Source organism: Alternaria metachromatica, assembly GCF_023757995.1.
Source record: "Alternaria metachromatica strain BMP 0045 chromosome Unknown scaffold_2, whole genome shotgun sequence".
NCBI classification, from domain to species: domain Eukaryota; kingdom Fungi; phylum Ascomycota; class Dothideomycetes; order Pleosporales; family Pleosporaceae; genus Alternaria; species Alternaria metachromatica.
In genome coordinates, this window is record NW_026055493.1 from 596,765 (window position 1) to 619,890 (window position 23,126).

The 23,126-nt window shown below is 52.4% G+C and overlaps 9 protein-coding genes across 9 annotated transcripts; 3 read left to right on the plus strand and 6 right to left on the minus strand.

Moving 5' to 3' along the window:
* Positions 1–545: 545 nt before the first annotated feature.
* Positions 546–2,266, minus strand: J4E83_001021 (uncharacterized protein; the record flags this gene model as incomplete). Its single annotated transcript, XM_049327978.1, has 2 exons — positions 546–2,079; positions 2,133–2,266. 2 exons carry the CDS (start codon positions 2,264–2,266, stop codon positions 546–548), a joined length of 1,668 nt encoding a protein of 555 aa, XP_049192496.1.
* A 1,269-nt stretch (positions 2,267–3,535) lies between these two features.
* J4E83_001022 (uncharacterized protein) lies at positions 3,536–4,317 on the minus strand (the record flags this gene model as incomplete). The annotated part of the gene is made up of 3 exons (XM_049327979.1): positions 3,536–3,828; positions 3,896–4,153; positions 4,260–4,317. 3 exons carry the CDS (start codon positions 4,315–4,317, stop codon positions 3,536–3,538), a joined length of 609 nt encoding a protein of 202 aa, XP_049192497.1.
* A 921-nt stretch (positions 4,318–5,238) lies between these two features.
* On the plus strand, positions 5,239–6,557 carry J4E83_001023 (uncharacterized protein; the record flags this gene model as incomplete). The annotated part of the gene is made up of 2 exons (XM_049327980.1): positions 5,239–5,580; positions 5,640–6,557. The coding sequence occupies 2 exons, from the start codon at positions 5,239–5,241 to the stop codon at positions 6,555–6,557; spliced, it is 1,260 nt and encodes a 419-aa protein (XP_049192498.1).
* Positions 6,558–6,810: 253 nt separating this feature from the next.
* On the minus strand, positions 6,811–8,058 carry ATP25 (ATPase synthesis protein 25 mitochondrial; the record flags this gene model as incomplete). The annotated part of the gene is made up of 1 exon (XM_049327981.1): positions 6,811–8,058. One exon carries the CDS (start codon positions 8,056–8,058, stop codon positions 6,811–6,813), a length of 1,248 nt encoding a protein of 415 aa, XP_049192499.1.
* Positions 8,059–8,558: 500 nt separating this feature from the next.
* On the plus strand, positions 8,559–10,109 carry NMD3 (ribosome-binding protein; the record flags this gene model as incomplete). Its single annotated transcript, XM_049327982.1, has 1 exon — positions 8,559–10,109. The coding sequence occupies one exon, from the start codon at positions 8,559–8,561 to the stop codon at positions 10,107–10,109; it is 1,551 nt and encodes a 516-aa protein (XP_049192500.1).
* A 1,216-nt stretch (positions 10,110–11,325) lies between these two features.
* J4E83_001026 (uncharacterized protein) lies at positions 11,326–14,120 on the plus strand (the record flags this gene model as incomplete). The annotated part of the gene is made up of 6 exons (XM_049327983.1): positions 11,326–11,445; positions 11,494–11,626; positions 11,679–12,141; positions 12,189–12,588; positions 12,917–13,681; positions 13,740–14,120. The coding sequence occupies 6 exons, from the start codon at positions 11,326–11,328 to the stop codon at positions 14,118–14,120; spliced, it is 2,262 nt and encodes a 753-aa protein (XP_049192501.1).
* A 97-nt stretch (positions 14,121–14,217) lies between these two features.
* Positions 14,218–15,397, minus strand: J4E83_001027 (uncharacterized protein; the record flags this gene model as incomplete). The annotated part of the gene is made up of 3 exons (XM_049327984.1): positions 14,218–14,634; positions 14,684–14,844; positions 14,896–15,397. 3 exons carry the CDS (start codon positions 15,395–15,397, stop codon positions 14,218–14,220), a joined length of 1,080 nt encoding a protein of 359 aa, XP_049192502.1.
* Positions 15,398–18,992: 3,595 nt separating this feature from the next.
* Positions 18,993–21,521, minus strand: J4E83_001028 (uncharacterized protein; the record flags this gene model as incomplete). The annotated part of the gene is made up of 3 exons (XM_049327985.1): positions 18,993–20,965; positions 21,014–21,325; positions 21,374–21,521. The coding sequence occupies 3 exons, from the start codon at positions 21,519–21,521 to the stop codon at positions 18,993–18,995; spliced, it is 2,433 nt and encodes an 810-aa protein (XP_049192503.1).
* A 342-nt stretch (positions 21,522–21,863) lies between these two features.
* J4E83_001029 (uncharacterized protein) lies at positions 21,864–22,877 on the minus strand (the record flags this gene model as incomplete). The annotated part of the gene is made up of 1 exon (XM_049327986.1): positions 21,864–22,877. One exon carries the CDS (start codon positions 22,875–22,877, stop codon positions 21,864–21,866), a length of 1,014 nt encoding a protein of 337 aa, XP_049192504.1.
* Between the last annotated feature and the right edge of the window lie 249 nt (positions 22,878–23,126).

Genomic DNA, 23,126 nt, shown 5'->3' on the forward strand with positions numbered 1-23,126 from the left:
ATATCTCCCTGGAAAGGTCAGGATTGGCATGTCGTCAGATTTCAGATGTGATATGTCTGATCTCTGAGGGTTTTATGTACGTACGGTCACTTGGGCACTCTAATGTATAGAGGGGCTACGAGGCACGAGACGATGCCATCGCAGCAAGAACAAAGATGTACTGCGCTACTGCAGCGTAGTTACACGAAGAAAGAAAGAAACAAGAAGAAAAGGCCAGCTCGTAGATCATAGAATGTATCGGGAGTTGGTGCAACTTGATATCTCTGATGATTGTGATACGCATGTGACTGAAAGCTTGGTCTGACGATGTAATGAATCGTGCAAGACGGGTTTGATAGGGTTGAAGTGCTCATCTTCACAGAACAGGTGAACTCCAACTTGACACACGCAGCATATACAGTTGTCAAGGTATAGAAAAAGGTTGAATTACATTGCTCATGTGTATCACTAAATGATGAACGCCAGAAGATAGCCCCCACCTTAACCGCATATGTTCATTGACATCATCCAAGAATGTTACATTACCATGTCGCTCTTCAGCTGACTTATAGTACGAGCATTCCGAGTAAGCTACCCACTGCTAGGACAGCATACGCGCCCATGACTAGATCGCCGTGGGGGAAGAAACCAGGCGCGTTGATGCTGGGGGCAGCACCCTCAGAACTGGAGCTTGCTGCACCACCGCTGCCGCTGCCACCACTCACTGCCGCAGTACCCTTACCCGTAGCCTCAGGTACACTGCCATCGCCCTTGTTGCCTGCAGCACTCAGTAGTGAGGCACAGTTGCCAGCAGTGGTAGCGCTCTGGATGCTAGCTCTGCCCGAGAAGCTGCAAGCATCTGCGCGCTTCTTCTGTCCAATGTAGTATTGGTTTGCGACAAACGCAAGTTGGTCCTTGGGGTCGCAGCCAGAGTAAGCACCGAAGTCACCGGTTGTAGAGTTGCGCGCAATGCCGTTGCAGTAATCTTCGTTCTCGCCGCAGATGAAGTTGAAGTCGTCGGCGTACTTGTCGTCATCGTCGGATTTGTAGACGCACTGTAGGCTGTCCACCATGCAGGCGCATAGCTGGGGGTTGACGTTTGGAGGCAGTGGCGAGGCTTGCGCGAGCCATGATCCACCGACTGAGGGGCAGGCAGGTGCCGAGTTGGTGGGTGTGTATTCAGATCGTTGAGTAATAGTTGGAGTGGCGGAGGCGAGCTGGCTTTGTAGAGATGTGAAGTCGGGGTAGGGCGATACGCTGGCGCCATTGTCAGCGAGCGAAACGAGTCCGTAGTCGTTTTCACCCATAAACCACTCGTAGACGATACCGCCAGAGAAGACGTCAGTCATGTTGCCGTAGAGAACCTCGACCTCGGTGAATGGACGGCTGGTGGGACCGTCATCCAAACCTTCGATGCATCCGTATTCAGCGAAGAAGACAGGGACGGGGTAATCGGAGAAGAAATCGACGCGCTCGCCATAGGAAGAAGAAGCGTAGTTGCTGTCGCCACACCACGAGTAGACGTTGTAGCCCCAGAAATCGATGGAGGTCTTGTTTCCTGAGTCGCCGGGCTGGCACGCGAAGTAGTGCGCAAGCTCATTGCGCGACGGCACATCGGCAGTCGCGTAACCCACACCTAGCGTGTTGCGGTAGTCTTGGTTTTGGATATACGTCTTGGTGTCACGGACAGCAGCCTTGACAAATCCGGCGGCAGCCGTTTGGTTATCGCTGCTGACGTTCTCGTTGCCAGCAAAGAAGCCGATGACATTCTTATATTTGCTCAGCGCGTCGATAACCCCTGTGTATCGCTGGTACAGCGTGACATCCCACTCTGGATTGTTCGATTCGATCGACGTGCCAGGCTCTCCTAGGTCGGAGATGACATAGATGTCTGCGCTGGCCAGCTGCTCCATGCAGTCATCGTGGTTTTGGGTCGGATCGATAGCGTATACGCGAATGACATTGGTGTAGATCTGCTTGAGGTAGGGAATGTCTCGTCGGCAGGCGTCGCCGTCGGCTAATGGATCTGTGTATTTCGTATCGGCGCTTGTCGAGCCATTGGGAGAGTAGTTCTGCTGGTATGCGACACCCTTCAGATAGCTTGGATGCTGTCAGTATCGTGCTCTAGACTGGCAGAATGGGCGTGTACTCACAACTGCGAGCCATTGTTTGTGTAGAAGAAATGTTGGCCATAGACCTCAATGTCTGGTATGTCGTCGTAACTGGCTGCCTTTGCCCCGCTGGTGGCTAGCGCTGCCACGGCAGCAGAAACAATACCCTTCCACATTACCATGCTGATTGTCGATAACGAATGTAGGTAATGAATGTATGGGTATTCGAAGCTTTCTCAGCGCAGTGCTTGGTAGGCAGTGCGCAAAAGCTTGGTTGCGGAGTGAGTGGATAATGGACAAAGAACCGCAGTGTTTCCGGGGCAGCCGGAGAGTTATTGTTTTCCTTGGTTTTAGGGAACCCGGGACGCGTGTCTTACGGGTTACGGCTGGCTGCAGGTACTATACTATTTCTATCACTTGGGTGGCTATGCTGACAAGTCGCCCGGCCCGAGGTGGCGACGTAGGCGCTGATGACGCTGCTGTCGTTGTTTGGTGTGGGGCTGTCGATTGGGCGATCTATCGATTAGTCGAGGGCTAAGCTTTTCGGGAGCGTTTAGTGGGTTTGCCTTCCCCAGTTTTCTTCATTCTTGGTTGGCGTCGCGCTGTGCTGCTCAAAATCGGGCAGACTTTTGACTTGTCCGTTGCTGCGTGCTACGTGCTGCGGGAGTTGAGGAAGCGACACGCGACGCAGGTCCAGAGGTCCGCCATCAACCGAACCGCGCATACCCCGTATCCGTATCTCGCTTGTTACGATGAATGATGCAAGGATGGCTCCTCAGTGCCGAGGTCCGCCAATAGTAAAGAGAAGGAGCAGGCTCTTTGGACAATGTTGTTACTATCGGTGACTTTTACAAGACTGGATGGAATGCCAACTGAGTGGAAAGAAATAGGTATCGTACACACGACCTCCGTGCCATTTGCCAGCGATGATGACTGGGCGTTCGGGAATAATACCCTCACCATGGCAACTAGTCGCGGCCCTGCAGCCCTCACCTCGCCGCTATCGCACTACCATCTCCATGCACAAAAAGAGCCGACGTAATGGTGTACGCAATCTGCGGTCTTTGATTCGTATTCCGCAAAGAGAGAATCAGTTCAGATGCCCCTGTTTCCTCAGAACACCCTCCCAACCACAAAAGCCTCAAACACGGCGTTCTCAAAAGCTTCTCTCTCAACCACACCACCGAAGCCATAACACCGCACCAATGCCACCAACTTCTCTTTCAAGCTGTCCCACCTGTATGCCTCCAGTCCCGCAAATCCCTCTTGTCGCCGGATATAATCCCACGCCTGTACTGGCGTGACTTCGCCGTCTTGGAGCGGAACACAACTAGACAGTGCCAAAAGCTGGTCTATACTAGCCTGTGGAACCTCCCAAGTCGAAGTAGAGAACTGTCGTTGCCCGGGTGGCGAAGGATGATGATGAAAGAGGCATGCTGAGACAGTCAAGGCGTGGCCGGTCGAAGCAGAAGTATCTGCGTCAGAGCTGCCAGTGTTGGGCGAAGCCACATCGATATGTGGTAAACAAGGAGACTCGAGACTATACGTAGGAGTTTAGTGAAGGCGCAGTGAGTAAAGACAACGGGGCGCCCATACGTCAAGACGAAGTCCATCCCAACGATCTCTGGGTCCATGTTACCCATGCATATCGCAGAGCCACCAGGCGAACCCGTAGTGGATGTGTACCCTGATAATGCGGAGCCAGACAACGGCGGACTTATGAGCTGTGCCGAGCCGGCTGCATGACAAGTGTCAGCTACCACGGATTGAGAACACTTGTCGTAGCCCAGCCGTAGTGTACTTACGTAACGATTGCTGAGACACTTGCTGTACGTATATCTGTTTCCGTCGGTTCTTTTTCTTGTTCTCTTCTTGCCCAACGGTTAGAGCGATCCTCTTCTCAATCTCCACGTTCGCTCCCTCTTCCTGTTGAGCAAGTCCTACTCTTGATCTATCGGGTACGGCAATGCCGTTTTGAGTCAGCAGACCTTTCAAGAAAGCGACCTCAGAATACAGCGCCTTGGTTTCTTGCGACAATCGAGCTTCATTTGCGCGGAGCTGGACTACTTCACTTTCGAGAGAAGCCGTGTATGCTTCTTTGCGCTCGCGATGTGTTCTGATTCATGTTCAGTAGAGCACCTGACGTATAAACACGGAAGCGCAACGTACTTCTGCGCTCGTCGAACCTGTTCTCGCCGCCTTTGTCCTGGATTACGCGTATCGCCATCGTCTGAATACAGCGAGATGCATGCTTAGCGACCCGTACCTGGAGCTTTATAGGTCCTGATTGGACATACCGTCGGGAGAACTCTTGTCGCCTTTGAAAGGCTTGAAGGTGAACTTCATCACGTGCACAGCCTATGGTGCTCAGGTGTTCAGACGTGGTGTTCTGTCAGCCACCCGATAGGAAGACCGGAAATGGGCCACTGTGCTTATGGTCTCAAAGTGCAGAAGCCCGATAGGTAATCAGTCTCTCGGAAGAAAAGAGCGACCAAGGCGACGAAGTTGCGCGTGCTGCGCAGATGCCAAGTCTAGTGTTCCCATTATGCCGTATCCATCCCAAATGTCGCGCCAATGACAACGGCCCGGTTGACATGTCTGACGGGCGCAGTTGAGACACGGTGTCACAAGTCAGATTGCGCGCCCTGGCCCTGTCCTCAGCTGGGAATTTTAGGCTAGCCGTCTCTAGTAATTGCTTCAGAATCAAATTTGCTTGTTCAGGCAATAGATCGACGAAGCGCTCGCTTGATACAGGCACCGTTTCGTATTTACCGCATACCCGATATGTGCCATCTCTTCGCGCTGCATTTTCCTTGAAACCAAGCGACGGGTGGTGCGGAGAATCCTTGTGATGTTCAGCCTGAGGCTGTAGGAGTGGCTTGCTCCCCCGGTCGTCCTCTGAAATTATACGCCATTCCAGATTGGGGAATCTTGATCGAATAATCGCAGTCTCTTGGAACGCAATAGTATGAGGCTTTGGCTCAAAGGCAGTTTCTATAAGAGAAGGGTGTGTATTTGACGATGGGGCCTTCAACAGATCAGCTGGACTCTCTATCTTACCTTCTCCATACATTCGCTCTCAAGCTACTCATTTACACTTCGCCATTAATCTCTGTTCTGTTTTGACGCCATATTCTACACCGCCAACATGTTCACAAAATCATTCCTCTTCGCTCTCCTTCCTTCGATGGCGGTAGCAGCACCACACCAACGACCCCGTCCAGGCGCACACCAGGGACAGCAACAAGGTGGCATGAGTTGCATGCAGCAGCAGAGTGCTGGAAAACCTGCTGTCGGCAAAGCCATCTACATGTTGACTAACGATGCCGAGAACGCTGTCGTTGCGCTGCCCATTGGAGCCGATGGTATGCTTTCGCAAGGCAGAGTTATGAAGACGGGTGGTGCGGGTTCTGTTGCTGTTGACGCAGATGGCAAGCCCGCGACGCCAGATGCACTGATTGGCCAGTCGGCATTGACTGTCGTTGGGAACGTAAGTTTTTACACATGCCCGGAAAATATGGACAAGAATGTCGGACTGACGAGTTTCAGAACCTGTTTGCCGTGAACGCTGGCTCCAATACTCTTACCATGATGACTATATCATCCAACGATCCCACATCACTTGCCTGCGCGGGCAAGCCTGTGGCCATACCTGGAGAGTTCCCCAACACCGTCGCGGCATCTGCAAAGAACAAGCTCGCATGCGTTGGAACAACGGGTGCACTCGCTGGAATATCATGCGCACCTTTCTCCGAGCAAGGGCTTGGGCAGATGGACGACCTCCGGCCCTTCGACCTCGGACAGACCACTCCCCCTGTTGGACCCCTAAACACAGTGTCCCAGGCGTTCTTCTCATCTGATGAGTCCGCCCTCTTCACCACCGTCAAGGGCGATCCAGCCGTGAACAACACGGGATTCCTCTCCACCTACGCAGTGCAAGCTTCCAACGGCGCCGCCGCTCTCTCAAAGAAAGACGTTCGCAGCTCACCCGAAGGAACCGCCGTGCTGTTCGGCTCAGCTATCATGCCCAATGACCCATCCTCCCTCTTCGTCACCGACGCTTCCTTTGGCGCGGCCGTCCTGTCGGTTGATTCCCAAGGCCAAGCGACAGTCAAAGGCTCCCAGAAGATCGACGGTCAAGCAGCAACCTGTTGGGCCACAATCTCCGATGCAACAAAGAGCGCATTCGTTACAGACGTCGGCGTCAATCGTATTGTGGAGATGAGTCTAGATGACGCGAGCATCATCATGCAGCTCGATCTGTCTGCTAATGGCGATCCTGGTCTCATTGATCTCCGCGCTGCAGGCGACTTTGTCTATGCCTTGAGTCCTGGCAATGGAACCACCAACGCGGCGATTACAGTGCTCGATGTTTCCGGAGGTCAAGGGTCAATGAAGCAGGTGCAGCATTTCGACCTGGGCGGTATGGCAGGAAAGACCGCTCAAGGTATGGCTGTGATGATGTGAGGGGTCTGCTGGTGTCTTTGTAGTATGTAGTTTCTACTTTTGTTAGTTTTTATATGTATCATACTCGATGTTACGTGCGCGCTGCCACGCTGCCTGTACATCATGAAAGCCAATTATTTGCCATAACACTACTATAGTGTGTCATTGAAGTCTCTTTTAGTGTAACGTCCTGCACTATTTCAATTCGCGCAGGAGCGAGTTCTACAGTATTTCTACATCTTGTACAAGTCGTTCAATCGTAGCGTTCGTGCACTCATCTGAGACCAACCGTGTGTAACCGGCGTATTTGTTTCCTCTTTTCTGGGTTTGAAGCGGGCGGAAAGAAATCACCAGGAGTGGGACGTGGTCGGTGTATCTGTTGCGCGGGTGTGGGCGGGCTGGCAGTCTTGCTAGGCTCGGTGGGCAGCTTGTTGACTGCCTGCGGCGACTCTTGTGTTCGATAATCAAGATCTTCGGCGTCCTCTTCCAGATCTTCGATGTCTTGCTCCAGTTCTCTTAGTGCTTCATCGGCGGTCTTGTCCTTCCTTTGATGTGTCCTTAGCACTCCACCCCACAATGTCTCTAGGTCTGTCTCGGCTCTCTTCTCTTCTGTGAACATCTGCACGACTACGTTGACGCCGGGTTTGATGTCTCTGAAACCGACAAACTGTTTCACATCATCTCCTGGCATGTGTGTGTCATCGGGATGCGCTTCCAATTTCCCCAGTGTGCAACAGATCCAGCCTGTGCGTATGCCGTCGTCGATGTTGCCCTCGGGCGCGGACCCACCCACGTTTGCCAACATCCTCATGCGCTTGGCCTTTCGCCTCAGCTTGATCTTCAGCTCATTGCGCCCCAACAGACCGGCTGCATTTGCCTTCAGCCCGTGCTCGCGTCGAAGGTATCGGCAGAATCGGTCGGCTGCTACGTGGAGATGCTTTTCCGAGCGCGCTGTCGCGATGAGCATGATCAGCTTGGGACCGAGCGCAGGCGGAGGGTCGAGATTTCGCAGGTCGAGCAATTGCAAGTCGTCGAGACCGGCCGTGATGGAGACATATTCGAGAAGGGTCGCTAGGAGAGGTGGCGGGTTCGGTGGGAGGTCTGGGATCTGGGCGGGATTCAATGCGGGCGACGGGACCGATGCTTGTTGTTTGAGATACCACGGGATTGCATTGTCTTGCTGAGAGGGTGGCGTTTTAGCTGGCGAGGCTTCGGTCGCGACTTCTAGCGCAGCTTCTTCCGATGCCTCAGTAGGGTATGTTGTGGTTTCCTCGGATCCAGTATCGTCGACAACAGGCTTGGAACTGTCGTCGAGAAAGGCGAACCCGGGATCGTCCGTTGAAGGGTCGGTCTTGTCTACCCGCCGAAGTGCACTCGTACTGAAGGCGCATCGTGAGACTGTCGAAGGCGCGGTGCGCACAGATGCGCCATTGGGTCGGGGCACTGAGGTGGATTGGCGGACCTGAGTACTCCGACAGGCATTGCAGATGAACCTACAAGAGGCAGCCCTGGGGAAAGACATGGTGTGGATAGAGCAGACACGAATGGTGGCATGGCACTGCGCAGTTCGACTTTCTAGATGACATCGGTGTTTCGTAGCACCGACTGTGGGCCCCTACTAGCGTCCTGTGAACTTGCCCATCACATGTCTGGCCTTGTAGCACCAGCATTGTGATGACAGCACGCTATCGTGTATAAACGATATCCGTCGCATGAGTTATAAATGGCACTACTGTAGAGTGAAAGCTCGCTCATTCTGTGTCTATGACAACATTGATATATTGTCTTCAGCGGTCCGGATAGCGGGATGCATCTGCCAAGAGAGCTAGTGGGGGCGAAAGAGGGCTTGCGGCGAACTTTTGAAAATCATCGGGCACGCGGGGCACCAATTTCAAAGCAGTCACTGCCTGTCCGACTCACACCGACCGCTACTTCTCTCCTTATATATCCTTCCCTTGGTCCTCTGATACCTAGAGTGACGCGCAATATCGAAACCACTCACATCCAAACACCACCGCACACATGGAGGGCGTCATGATGGATGCTCAGCGCTCTTTCGCGCCTGAGCCCAAGAACTCGGCCACGATTCTCTGCGCAGACTGCGGCGCGCCTGTCGACGGCACACTCTCGGGCGCCTTTTGCTACGACTGCATCAAACTCAAGACGGACGTGACGGGCGGCATCCAGCGCGAGGCAATCCTGCTCATGTGCCGCGACTGCGACCGATGGCTCTCCCCGCCCACCACCTGGGTCGTCGCTGCCCCCGAATCGCGCGAACTGCTCGCTCTCTGCCTGAAGAAACTGCGCGGACTGAACAAATTGCGAATCATCGATGCCGGCTTCATCTGGACGGAGCCCCACAGCAGGAGGATCAAGGTCAAGATTACCGTGCAGTCCGAGATCAACGAGGGCGCCATCATGCAGCAGAGCTTCGAGGTCGAATACACACAAAACTACAACCAGTGCCCAGACTGCGCAAAGAGCTACACCCACAACACATGGAGAGCTTGTGTGCAAATCCGCCAGAAGGTGCCACACAAGAGGACCTTCTTGTACTTGGAGCAGTTGATCCTCAAGCACGGAGCCCACAAGGACACGATCAACATCAAGGAAGTTCACGACGGCATCGACTTCTTCTTCTCCCAGCGGAATCATGCCGTAGGCTTCTGCGACTTCCTCAAGGCCGTCATCCCAGTCAACATCAAGCGCTCCGAGGAGCTCATCTCACACGATATCCACACTTCAACCAAAAACTACAAGTTCTCCTTCTCCTGCGAAATCGTACCCATCTGCAAAGACGATCTTGTAGTCCTCCCTATTCCCCTCGCAAAAAAGATCGGCAACATCTCGCCCCTCACACTCTGCACCCGCATCGGCACCTCCATACAACTACTCGACCCTTCGACCCTCCAGACAGCCGATGTCGCCACGGACATCTACTGGCGCACACCTTTCCGACCCCTCGCAGACGTACAGGAACTGACCGAGTTCATTGTCCTGGACATCGAGCCTCTGGGCAAGTCAGTCGGCCGCCACTTTCTCGCCGAAGCCACCGTAGCCCGCTCCTCCGACATGGGCGTCAACGACACAACATACTACTGCCGCACACATCTTGGTGGTATCTTGCACGTCGGCGACTCGGTCATGGGTTACCTCCTCAGCAACACCAACTTCAACAACGATCTCTTCGACGTTCTCGAAAACAACAACAAGTACGCGGCCGCTATTCCAGATGTCATGCTTGTCAAGAAGTACTACCAGCGATCCAAGAAGAACAAGAACAAGCGCAACTGGCGCGTCAAGCGCATCAACAAGGATGAAGGCGAGATGCTGCCCCGTAAGCAAGATCAGGAGAAGATGGAGCGCGACTTCGAGATGTTCTTGCAGGACGTCGAGGAGGACCAAGACCTGCGCGCTACCATGGCGCTATACAAGGCGCAGCAGGAACAGAAGCAGCGCGACGCAGATGCCATGGAGACTGAGAGCAGTCTTGGTGACGATGAGGATGAAGGCCTGCAGATTCCGATGGATCAACTGCTGGATGATTTCGAGGAAATGAAGATGCACGACTGAAGTTAAAAATGACGAGATCAATGTCGCATGAGTTATGGCGTTGTGGCTTGCTGCATCTACGGGCGTTTGGCGGGTAAAAGGGACGGGAAGTACCAGGTTTATAGAATTGTCGATTTCATCCAATGTCGACTGGGCATCTTGTCCTTCAATCTCAAAATACTTTCATTCACCTCGCCATTTCGTTCGTCGCTGTGGCTGTAGAGGTTGTGACAATTCCACTGCTGCAGGTGAAAGCAGGAATTGACATCGTTCGCTATCATGATTCTCGTGGCCTCAGCGCGGCGACGTAGGTGCCGTATCGCTAGCTCAGTGCGGCTGGTAGTGATGGCGACAGTTTCACCAGCTTGCTTCAAGCCTCTCTGAAGGTTCATTTTCAGGCCTCACACAGCTCAACAGTTTACACAAGATCGGCACGGATAGGCCCGGTTCTGAACTTTGATCAAGGCTTGATGGTTCCCCTTGCCCACGCCCAGCACCTTCCGCGGGGATATCCTTGATCACGTCAACGGAAGTGTGCTGCCTACTGCTGATGTTGCAGGCGATCCGGATCTGCAATTGAAGGTTGCGCCATGTGTCATGCGCTACTCAGGACAGCGAAAGAGTTGGCGTGGCCGACTCAACAGCTAACCACCAGGACACCCGCGTGACGATGTCGAGTTTCTCCGTGAGCTCGAAAGTTCAATGCCACAGTGTTCCACGAGTGTTCTCTGTCATTCTAATTTACAGTTCCTTGCGCAATCTACGAGTAGGCTTTCCGGCTCTTGTGGTTACCGGTGCCTCGCGTGTCGCACCATCGCCGCCAGCTTATCCTGGCCACACGCAATCCTAGGTAGTTCAGGAAATAAGACTCGCTCCCGTCCGAACGGCTTCTCACCGCGCTCGAACGAGGTTGCGGGTTTCGCTCCACTGAGTCGTATAGGGTCAACTTTGAGTTTCCTGGATTTTAAGTTTTGGCGGAGAAAGGGCCGCCTTCATCCATAGCCGTACGCGACTCAGCCGGCATCGCTAGCAGAGCCGGCTGAAAGACCAGCATGCGCAAGGGCGTTTCTGCCACTTGTGAACATGGGGTAGAGCCTCTCTTAGGGATATGACCTGATGCGCAAGTCGCAATTCCTCAGCTCGCAGGTTGAGTAATCGATGCCTTTCGCACGCAGGCAGACTACGACACCCGTCACACAATTATCTTAACGAAGCTCAGCTGAGATACTTGCCTGCCATGGCCGACGAGTTTACTCGCATTGTCGAGGAGATGATGTCAACTCCCCCGAACCCAAATGCGCCCTTACCGCTGGCGAACAAGAAAGGCACGATGTTTGGTGTCTCGATACCATTCCACGTAGGTCCTTCTCGACAATACAAACGTCCTCCAAACTCACCGTCATAGGTTTTGTGCTGGATTGTCGTAGGCTTCCGTCTTCATACTCGCCTGCGAGTTGTTCGTGAACCTGGTCTCGATGACCTCTTCGTAGTCCTAGCGGCTGTGTTCAACTTGATATCTATCATAGCCTTCCTCCACGGTAGGCTTGCACGACTCTAAACTCGTGGTCGTTTTACTGATTTCTCGCGCAGGCACCAATTATGGCATGGGTCACCATCTTATCTACACCCTACGAGAGTTGCAACCAACCATGATCTGGCTGTATATCACAAATGCTGCCTATCATACGACCACTGTCTTTATCAAGATATCCCTACTCCTACAGTACCTGAGGCTCTTTCAGCAGGGCGCTCGCCGCATCATTTGCATCGTACTTCTCGCGTTGGTGATAGTATGGGGCCTGACTTTCTCATTCATGGCTTGGGTACCCTGCTTTCCAGTAAGGAACTTCTGGGATCGACAACCTGGCTCTAAATGCTACGGCTTTGGGTATCGCACTATCAATGAGGCGAAATTCACGATCCTCGCGTTTGCTGCGACGAACATGGCGTTCGACATTGCAATATTCCTCGTCCCGATCACGGAATACTTTAGGAAAGATCTCAGACGGAAACAGGTGCTTGCCATGACTGGATTGTTCGCCCTCGGTTCGATGTAAGTCCAGACTGTGAACACACCAGTATCACCACTGACAGACGCAGTGTCGTACTCATGGCTATCCTCCGCCTTTGGAGCACCTTCAAGAACAGTCAAAGCATGACCCAAAGTTTCGATTTCACATGGTGGTACCCCGAAGTCCTCATCATCTCCTGCCTCGAAATCGACTTCGCTATAATGTGTGCGTCCATGCCTATATTCTGGCCCACCGTCATGGCTTCCTGGACCCAAATCTTTGTCACGAACGAGGTCCGCGTTACGCACCACGAACGTCTGCCCAACGATAGCCGCGATAACTTCGAGCTGGTCAGGAACACGTCGTTGAAGAGCACAGGGAGTGCGGAGGAATTGGCGAGGGTTACAAGCGAAGAGCAGGACACGGTGTATGGTGGATTTGACCCAGAGACGGGCAAGGATGGAAGATTTGCTGCTATGCGGGTAGAGGTACAGCCGCAGGCACAGAAAACGCGGAGACTCTGAACAGTATGTTTCCAGGAAATCCAGCACATGGCTTCGACTTTGACTCTCATGTCCATACGTGCAGTGGGAATTCGGTACTTCCTTTGTCCGACACATTCGACTTCTCAGCATTGAGGATGCCAGGTGTGGCTCGTAGCTGCATGGGCCCCTGCAAGAAAGATCTTCGAAGCACAGCTCGACAAGCTGCAAGCCAAGCCCACTCCACACGGCAATTGACCTCGGTTGCAATGGCTCGCCGCATCCTTCATCGACATCTTACTTCCGTTCCTTCAGTACGAAATCCTCAAATTAGCACGGTATGATGTTGCTTCATCACCTTGCGCTGCTCATCTCTTTTGCGACGGCGCACAACCAGCATCATGAGGAAACGGAAACACCTGCAGTCCGGACATATTTCTACGTTGGAGGTGGCTATAGTGAAGACGGCAAGGGTGGCCATATTTTTAAGGACCAAATGTATGTCGAAAAGCTATCGCCAGTGTCCACCAAACAGCATGACACGGATCCCATTGTCTTAATCCACGGACAAGGGCAAACGGGCACAAACTTTCTCGTGAAGCCAGACGGGGGCATGTCATGGAGCTCACGATTCCTTGAGGCTGGCCATACTGTCTACATCGTGGATCAAACCTTCCGCGGACGCTCCGCTTGGGCACCGAGAGCTGGTGCTGATGCGCCGTCAACCTATTCTGCTGAGCTTATCCAAGAACGCTTCACTGCTCCACAGCAATATCGTCTCTGGCCCCAATCTACCCTTCACACTCAATGGCCAGGAACAGGCATCATGGGCGATCCTGTTTTCGACGCTTTCTATTCCTCCAACGTCCAGTTTATCTCGAATGCCACCTATCAACAAAGCACCATGCAAGCAGCAGGAGCACAGCTTTTGGACTCGATCGGTACTCCCGCGTGGTTGCTTGGCCATAGCCAAGGAGGTCTTCTGCCGTTGCTCATCGCTGATGCACGGCCTCATCTCACGAAGGGCCTACTCTTGGTGGAGCCGACTGGTCCGCCCTTCCAGGAAGCAGTCTTTGGATCTGCGGCAGCGAGGAAATGGGTAGGTTCACCAATCCTTCAGTCTCATTTGAAATGGCTGCTGACTTCAAAATCTACAGGGCTTGACAGACATACCGATGAATTATTCGCCTCCGGTCACTGACCCCGCGATCGACTTAGTACAACAGGTTTATCAGCCTACTAACCTGACAAGTAACAATGTTACTGTTTCTTGTGTGTTGCAAGCAGCTGAGCCAGCCCCGAGACGACTTCCTAATCTTGCGCCGCTGCCCATTCTCACCGTTACGTCAGAAACTAGCTACCACGCGCCGTACGACTACTGCACTGTCAACTTTCTCAAGCAAGCTGGCTGTTCCAAGGCTGAACATCTTGAGCTTGGGAAATTCGGTATTCATGGCAATGGGCATATGATGTTTATGGAGAAGAACAGTGATGAGATATGGGAACGTATCCATGATTGGATGGTGGCTGCTAAGTAAATTCCTATCAAGATACTCAATTCTCAGTGCCAGCGTGTTGAGTTACAAATCCACAGTCTTTAAGCTACTCTTTCAGCTAGCTATCTACATAACTCGCCTACTTGTCCCTGGTCTCACATGTCTCATCCATTTCAACATCCATGTCTGTTTTGCTGCGCTTGTTTCGGATATCCTTCCAGCCTATACCCAAGCTGGCAAGGGTAGTCAGACATGCTATGCCTACCAAGAAGTAGAAGACATCGCGCAGACCCTCCGAGTACGCTCTTAGCACGCCATCTAGTTCTCCAAGCGGGACGAGGGCTCGCACAGCACTGGCACTAGATCCAGCATCAACCGCCGCCTGGGGCGATATTGTAGGCGCGTAGCGTGTGATGGCGGAGCGAAGTGTCTGTGCGAAGATCGTGTTCGCGATGACGACAGCGATAGATGTACTGAGGTTCTGGAAAAAGACGACACTGGCCAAGGCGACTGGGTATTGAGCCGGGGATACGGCGTTCTGGACTGCAATGATGGCCTGAAAGCGTCAATGATGCGACCTTAACCTGTGCAGGACTTGGACTTACTATCTGCATACCACATCCTCGGCCAGCGCCCAACAAAATCTGGTACCCGATCCAGACCGAGGCGCTCGTAGATGCTGTGAACGTTGACACAAGACCGTTGCCGATTGCGGTGATGATACCACCGACGAGCGCCCAGGGAAGATAGTAGCCCATGCGGGATACTATGAACAATAAGCTACCGAAAGCATGAGCTTGATAGTGTGGAGACATACCGGCAGCACCTGTTGCGATAACAACGAGAAGTTGGCTCAATATACTCGGCAGTACGTGTACACCACTGTCGGTCGGCCCATCGCCCTTCACGGCCTGGAAGTACGTCGGCATCCAAACACTCGCTGTCATCATACAAGTGATAATGCAGCTGGCGTACACGCAACTTGTCAAGACGATGCGCTGTCCAAGCAGCTTACCTGGAAGCATAGCTTGGTCGCCCATTCTTCTCTCCCAAAGTATGAAGAGGGCGGTGCATGCTGCTGCACCACAGAATAGTCCGATGATGACAGATGAGCTCCAGGCGTACTTGCCACCACTGCCTAGCTGGAGGGCGAGGAGCAGCATAACAGACGGAGGGACGAAGAGAGCAAAGCCTAGCAGATCGAGGTCGGGTATGATTTTGTGGACGAGGGACAGAGTAACTCGCGGCTTCGTCGTGCGCTCGGGAATCGGAACGAAAGCGATGAGGGCGGCAGCCACTCCGCCGATGGGTAGGTTCATGTAAAAACCTGGGTTTGGGTTACCGTCAGCTTTAGAAGACAGGAACAAGAGGTAATGAAGTGAACAACGTACACCAACGCCAGACCGCATGCTCAGTGAGAGCGCCTCCAATGAGCGGTCCCGCCACAATGCCCATTTGCGCAGCTATCATCTGGTCAGCATCCAGTCATGCGCACTCCATGATACAGCATGCATACTCCCGAGTACTATACCCGTATACACTGTCGCATCCTATTAGCGTTCATCATTTGGAATCCATGGACCCAAGAACGTACCTGGACTTTTTTCTTTCGGCACAGCCCCTGCGAGGATCGTCATAGCGCCATTCACGATACCAGACGCTCCTAAACCTGCAACCACTCTTCCAACGATAAGGAAGGCTGAAGAGCTAGCGACACCGCAGAGTAGGGAACCGAGTTCGAACAAGGATACGAATGTGAGAAACACAATCTTGGTGTTGAAGTGTGTGTAGAGCTTGCCGGAAAGTGGTTGCAATGTTGCTCTGGTAGCGACATCAATAAGTAGTTCGACGTGGCTCACTCAGACTTGGAAGGGGAACAAAAGGTTGTTTGAAGAAGACAACGTACGAAGCGAGCGTAAAAGCACCAATGTACCCTAATTACAGGTATACAAAGTCAGTGTAGGTCTCACATCGCGGTTTCGCAGTTACACTTACAGCCTACATCTGGAAGCGAGTGGAACTCGGATGTAATGCGTGGTATTGCCTAGTACCGTTAGAATCGGAACATCATACCAGCGGTACAGGCGATACATACAGTACCCATGATGGAGGTGTCGAGGCATACGAGAAACGTCACTAGCGTCAGGCTACCGAGAAGGGTGGAGAGTTTTGGACCCTTGAGATATCGATTTGACAGCGGCGTGTCGCGATAGCTGTCCATTTTGGCTGGCTGCGATGTAGGTATGTTCAGGTTCAAGTAGAATTTGTCTAGGTTATTGTAGGTTTCGAGTGAAATGCAGTAAATTGTTCGTGTGCAAAAGGCCAACGAGCGATAAGGATATGCATTGATCAGGTAAGAGCAGGTTTGGATGGCATATATAGTAAGAAGTCGCATGTTGACCTGTGGCTTTTGTCCATGGATCGGGTTTCGGGCGGGTTTGACCTGCACAGGCAGCCGCAGCCGGAAGTTAGGTCAGATCCTTGCAAATCCGCCCATGAACTCTGCCCCAAGCTTCTCGTAATGCCCTATCAATCATTTAGAGCCTATCTCAAGTGTAGCTTTATGTCCTCCACCATCTGCGCAAACGTCTGTAAATTGATCCATTCAGACACACGCACCTGGCTCAAAGATTGAATGCACTAGGCAGCCAGAAGTCACTCGAAAAGTCCAGTGCCCCAAAATCACCAAACCCGCCACTCCATCCATCCGCTGTGTTAACCATGTCGTCATTGTGCTCCGTCGTTGGGAGTTTCCAGTTTGGTGCCATAGCCCTTAGCGTTTCCGCAGCTGCAGCAAAAAGAGTATCCTCACCCGTCTTGGCCTTGAATTCCATATTAGCCTGTTCAGCAATCTCGGCAAACCTCTCTAGACATTGCACGATGTCGAAGCTTGATTGGACGATGGGTGGTATCCAGTCTGGGATTCCTTTGAGGCTGGCGAATCTGTACAAGGTCTTGATACAATACGAGAATACGAGCATCGATGGAGCCGTCAGACCTATGACGCCGCCATTCCAAGCATGTTCTCGACAGGCTTTACTGGTCTCTAGAAGCTCCATAAAGTACTCGATGCGCCTGGGCTCGAACGCTAGATGCGACACTGACAGCTCATCCGTAGGCTTTGTTAAGAGCGCAAGATCGTAAATGGCAACCTGGGCGGTTTGAGTGAGACCGATTATTAACCCTGGAGTAATTTGAGCGCTGGAAGAGGTGAGGGATGATGATCTTACAGTGTTGTAGAATCTCAATAGGAAGTGAGCTTTTGGAGTTGTTGAGCGCCAATATTAGAGGGTCAATAGCCATCATAGCATGCCTTGCTGCATTGTGATCATCCGAAGCTCTTCGTGATACTTCGGCGGCGCTGACAACAATCTTTGCCAGACGCGCAGCAGCGACCAGTATGATGTCTCCTTCACATTCTTTGTTCTTACTGAGGTGATCGCATGCATCTTCGATCTGCGACGACCAGAGCATCAGGTCATATTCGAAGATAACAGCAACACTTCTAGCGTCAGTTGAGCTACGATGAATTTACTTGCAAACTTACTTGGCGCATAATATGAAAACAGATAGAAATGCTCTACTCCCCTCGGTCTTCCGAACTTCCTTGTTATCAACACGAGGACCTAGGCTTGGACATCCCGCGGGTTGCATGGGCTTGTCGAGTCGAAGATCGCTAATCAGCGTTTTTGCAAGACCGCACATGGAGCCCAAGAACTGTTTTCCATAGGTAAAGTACGGTGACCTAAAAGCATTAAAGTTAGAAACACCATACATGATCTGCGTCCTTACCAAGCTATGCACATAATAACAGTCAAGAGCAAGTCAATGCTCCGTTCTCCCTGCACAATAATCCTGGAAGCCAATTGTTCTCGTAAGTGCTTGCTCAACTGGCTTTGCTTCGTTATTGCTTTGGTGAGTATTGTGCGGATAGCATAGCAAAATAGCGGGTATTTAAGATAAAGCTCGTCTGTAGTAGTATTCTCCGACATAGGCATAAAGGGGAAATAGTACAGATAACTCGTTCGGAAGTCGTGCACCTAATCGCTAGACAAGTACTTGTCGTTGTTAAAGCCATCAGTCCCCTAGTAGGGAATTAAGGAGGAGTCGGGTGTTAGCACGAGCTGATCATTGGGCGATATAGTGAGGGGCGCTGTGCGCTGTGTTCGAAGCAAAGAGGCGACTTCATCGAGTTTTTCCTCCAATTTTGACCTCTTTGGCGCTTGGTTTGATCTGGGTGCCCTCCTGCGCACAGCTGATGAAGCTCTGCACTCTTTACCTAGGCGGTGACATCTTTGCATTCAAGTTAGCCCGAGTGCACGGAAGGTAGCGGTTTGGGTCTACATCAACCTGAAAGCATGCAAACTAGGTGGCCTAACGTCGATGTAGGCTCCAGGGTGTTCGGCTTTTTCTTAGGTTGACGTGCATCCCCGAGTGTGATTGCTTCATAGTGAGCGTATTGATCAAAGGGATGGCGCACCTGTCGCAAACACCGCCGTCGCGTAACATACATCGGCATTTCGCTTTAACGCAGTTGCCACATGCCTGACCATATGGCGCAGGGGTCTTGCCTACTGCGTCCGTTTCCATGATAGGATTTCGTCTGTATTCCAGGTACTCAATCTGTATGCGAAGAAGACGAGCATGATGGGGTTGGCTGTGCACGCGTAACGCGCGAAAGGACGGGATTCGGAGCGGAATGACCGAAATTAGGCAACCAAGTGGACCCGATTTCCTGTTTCGTCACCCAAACAAGGGGGACCGTTCGCCGTTACTACACGTCACAACGACGGTGAGTAGGCATCTCTGACTCCAAATGCGAACTGGCTGGTTTCGCGAAATAAAGAAATAATCATTTGCATAGGGTATGTGTCCAGAATCCAACGCCCATAACGCCGCAACTCATCCCGTCCCTTACGTCTTCACCTTCGCCTTGCCCTTCCTTAGCCTGTCGAACTCTTGGATGAGTTCCACAGCTCTCAGGTCAGCCTCGGATTTCCGGCCCATCCACTCAGTCTCTCCCCGTTTTGCCGCCTTGATGCGCTTTCTCGTGCCGCCTTTCGCCAAGTACTTCATACTCTTCACGATGCCATCTCCAGGGTATGCTATTATCCCCAAGGTTGCTGCGCCAGTCTTTGTAATCAGTCCGGACATTCCCTTACCGAAGCCCTTTGCATACCCGATCGCACCCTCTTTCTTCCCACCCTCATACGTCTGACGGAAGGGATCCGAGAGGCCGTCGGCAAAGCCATGGATGAAGGTCTTGCCGCCAACTTGGAAGCCAGAAAGAGCGCCAGTGACCTCCCCATGGTCTTTGACTTCTTCACCATACAACCTTGGTACGTTGCGAAAACCTTCTGTGGCAGCGAGGGGGAGGTCGACGATGGTACCCTTATAGAATGCACCCACAAATCTGCCAAAGCCTTTTGCAGAGCGACCTGCGGCAGCCGCGCCGCTTGAACCCGGCTTTCCTGACGAAGCTGAGGCTCCCGAGAACGTAGCAGGGTGTTTAGGCTCAACGAAGGGATCCACAACCATGCCTTTCATTGCCATTCCCATGTCTCCGACAATTCCAACACACGCCGAAGTCGTACTTGTGATGGGGTCCCAGCGTTGATTGGTGATGACGAAAGGATCGGTTTCGTGGTTTTCGAGATCGGTGGGGTCGATGGAACCATTCTCGATGAGTATCTGTGCCGCTAATTTGGAAAGAAGGATGGGTTCTTTCTTGACCTTCCATGATGCCACCTGTGTAGGTAGCAGTGCGCAACGCATAGTCTCGAGAGGCAAGTTGGTGTGGAAAGATTGTACTGCTGCCTCAACGCCTCGCTCATTTGCCATCTGCGAAGATAATCCTCGTGCGGCCTGCTTTGCCTCGCGCGTGAGACAGAAGTGGATAGCCGCTGTAAGGTTTTCGGCCGTCAGAAGTTTGTGGGGGATAGGTTGTGGACCGGCTCCCGCTGCTGCTATCATCTCTCCCCAGAACGGCTGGTCTCCAAAGAACGGAACGACAACAGTAGGACATGCATTACGTAGTCCGCATGCAGCCGTACCTGCACCGCCATGATGTACGACCGCTGCAACATGCTGAAACAACCACTCGTGGGGACAGTCGCCAATGAACAGAACGTCGTTGTTGTCGTTTGGTAAATCGCCTCCAAGGTTACTCCATCCTCTAGAGATGATCGCCCGGATACCTAGGGCGCGCACGGTTTCCAGGATGCTTGATGTTACCTTTGCAGGATCGTCGAGGACGATGCTCCCGAAGCCGATGTAGACCGGTGGAAGCCCATTTCTCAGGAACTGATCAATTTCCGGAGGCGGCGTGTACGGCGTTGGTTCGCGGAAGAAGAAACCACAAACATCGATATGCGCCGCCCAATCAGGTGGCTTCGGAACCAAAGCCGGAGACCAGCAGTACGTAAAGGGCACTTTCAGTACAGAAGCAAGTACAGGTCCGACTGATAGTGGCACTTCTTCAAGGTCCAAGGAATGTCTGAATCCATTGATGACATCACCCAGACCCTGCCACGTGAGAAACTCGACGACTCCATACGATGCATAGTTGATGAGAGCGGTCGAGATTTCGTCGCTCTTGAAGTTCGCCAGCGGATGCGGAAAGGCTCGGGTGCTACTCCAAGGCATGGTAAACATGAGATGGAGTGGAATGCCCAGAGCTTGGGCACAGTGTACATGCGCGAAACTAGGCGGATTGGCGATGATTGCGTCTGCCACAAATGGCTGTTGAGTTTTGAGGTCCGGTTCGATACATGACTGCCAGCAGCCATAGAGCATCTCGGCGATCATTTCCCTTTTCTTTTGGATATCGCCTTCGCGAAGACTCTTCATGGACGGTATCAACCCTGGGTTCTTGACCATGTAGGCCACTGCTGCATGTTAACAAGGTACGTACGGACCTTTACAGCATAACATACTGAGCTCTTTAGGATCCCCGCCAATAGGATAAAACTCTAGATTTGACTCCTTTACGAAGCCTTCGAACGTGTTGTGTGTCGCTATGCGGACACGGTGGCCGTACTTTTGCAACTCTTGTCCGAGGGCAATGAACGGTTGTACATCGCCTCGACTTCCTACGACTTGGATGACAATGTTCAGACGGATACTCCATAGTCGGCTAACAGTGAATCTTCGGCTTAGTTCTGGTTCATCTTTGTCATGCTTCGGTACAAGCTTGACGAGTGTTTTGGTCAGTCGCGAGTTCAAGTCAATGTCGATGCGACCGTCATCTGCCCCCAGTCAGCCTAGTTACAGATAATAAGACGGGTTGCGCTTACTCGTCACTCCAGTATCTCCTGGCTGTGGTATTGAGCCCGTCAGCTCTTCCGCAGTGTACGGCGGTGGTGCGCCGACATGATATACGTCATCGTCGCGTTCAGAGTCTACTGGTATTGGCGCTTGGGTGCTATCTGGTCTTGCTTTCATGATGAAGGGCAATTGAGTGAAGTGAAAAGTATTGCTTCTGACCAACTCAATTTTTGGCAGCCGGCGACTTTTATCATCACGGTTTTACTACGCAATACGCAGATTACGCAAATACGATATACGAAGACCCGTCTCCGGCTAGTGTGGAATCTCGGATCTTCCCGCAAGTCTAGCCTGTTCCATAATTCTAGCGCTCCAAGACGCGTCACGCCGGGCTGAGCCCGGAATCGGCCTCACATGAGACCAAGAGAGAACTGGGAAAAACTACCTGTATTGTTTAGACAAGTAACGGGGTCCTATACAAAATGTAGCTCACATGCATGAAGCAGCACTTACACCAGCTCAATCAGATTCGTCAACCTCTGCATGCGCAATCGCCCACCACCCTCGAACGATGCTCTTCTCGGCTGCGACGCCTGTCAATGGCTTCCTACCCATCTCGAATTGATGGCGTTTGAGTTCGTTCACAACAAGCGCCAGCTTCGCCAGCCACATATCTGAAGGCTGACCCTCGAAGTGCGGACCAATAAATTCACATGCAAACTGTTGCGCAAGATCGAGCTTCTTTTCTTCAGGCCAGGGGTCCATTAAGCCATTGCGTGCAAGGCCTTGGGACACCAGCATCGTCAGTCCATGTAGTAATGGGAAGAGTCGAGCATTTTCCAAGTCGGCAGCTTCTTCTACATCTTCCCACTGAACCAATGGGTTGTTGACACCCAAGCAGCGGTTGGCTTCCCACAGTAGTATGTTGATCGCCAGGCTTGTCTTCCTCTCGATCGCGTTGTGAGCGTCCCAGAGTAGGAAACAAAATCGAATGAGCGGAAAAGCCATGGGTTGAGGACTGGCACCGCGAGAAGCGGTGATCGCGTCATGAAACGGCGAGAAATAATCGCCGGCGCTTGCTGCATCTTGCAAAGCTTTCTGCAGGATGTCGTCTCCGTCGCTCGTGTAGCATTTCTTGAAGAAGTGTAGGGTGTCATGACGCTCGACATCAGGATCGGTGTTTGCGACGCTATCGCGTAGCTGTTCGACGAAGGCGTTGAGTTTGTCCCGGTGGTCCGGTATAGCAGAGCTAATGTCGCCGAGTATTGACAGCGCTCTCTGCTCGCTATCGAGGTTTGTGATCGGAACCTGACATTCTGGGCATTCGGCACCCTTGATTCCAATGCTGGGTATGTCAGGCCAAGTGCTCTTCAAGTCGACGTCGCCACCGTTAAGGATGATCGAGAGACAACGGTAGCCAAATATATGCCCACAGGCTCGTAATGCGGCCGGCGCGTGATCTGGACCGAAAGCTCTATTACAAAGGAAGCACGTTGGTGATACCTGCAGGTATCTGCTAACGTTACCAGCCATAGCCGATTTCGATCTGCAGGTGAGTTGTGGGCTGGCGGTCAGCGAGGGTAGAAAACGTGCTAAGAGAGATTCTTCGCGACTAGGTGTACCCATGCAACTTTGTGAATACCTGCCGCTTGATCTACTCTGTGAATGAGCAGTCACAATAACGCGTTATGCCAAGTTGCGCAAACGATTCGACGAAGAATTCTGCTAACGATGCATTCTTGATCACCCTGCGCATCTCGACAATGGCTATCTTCGGCTGGG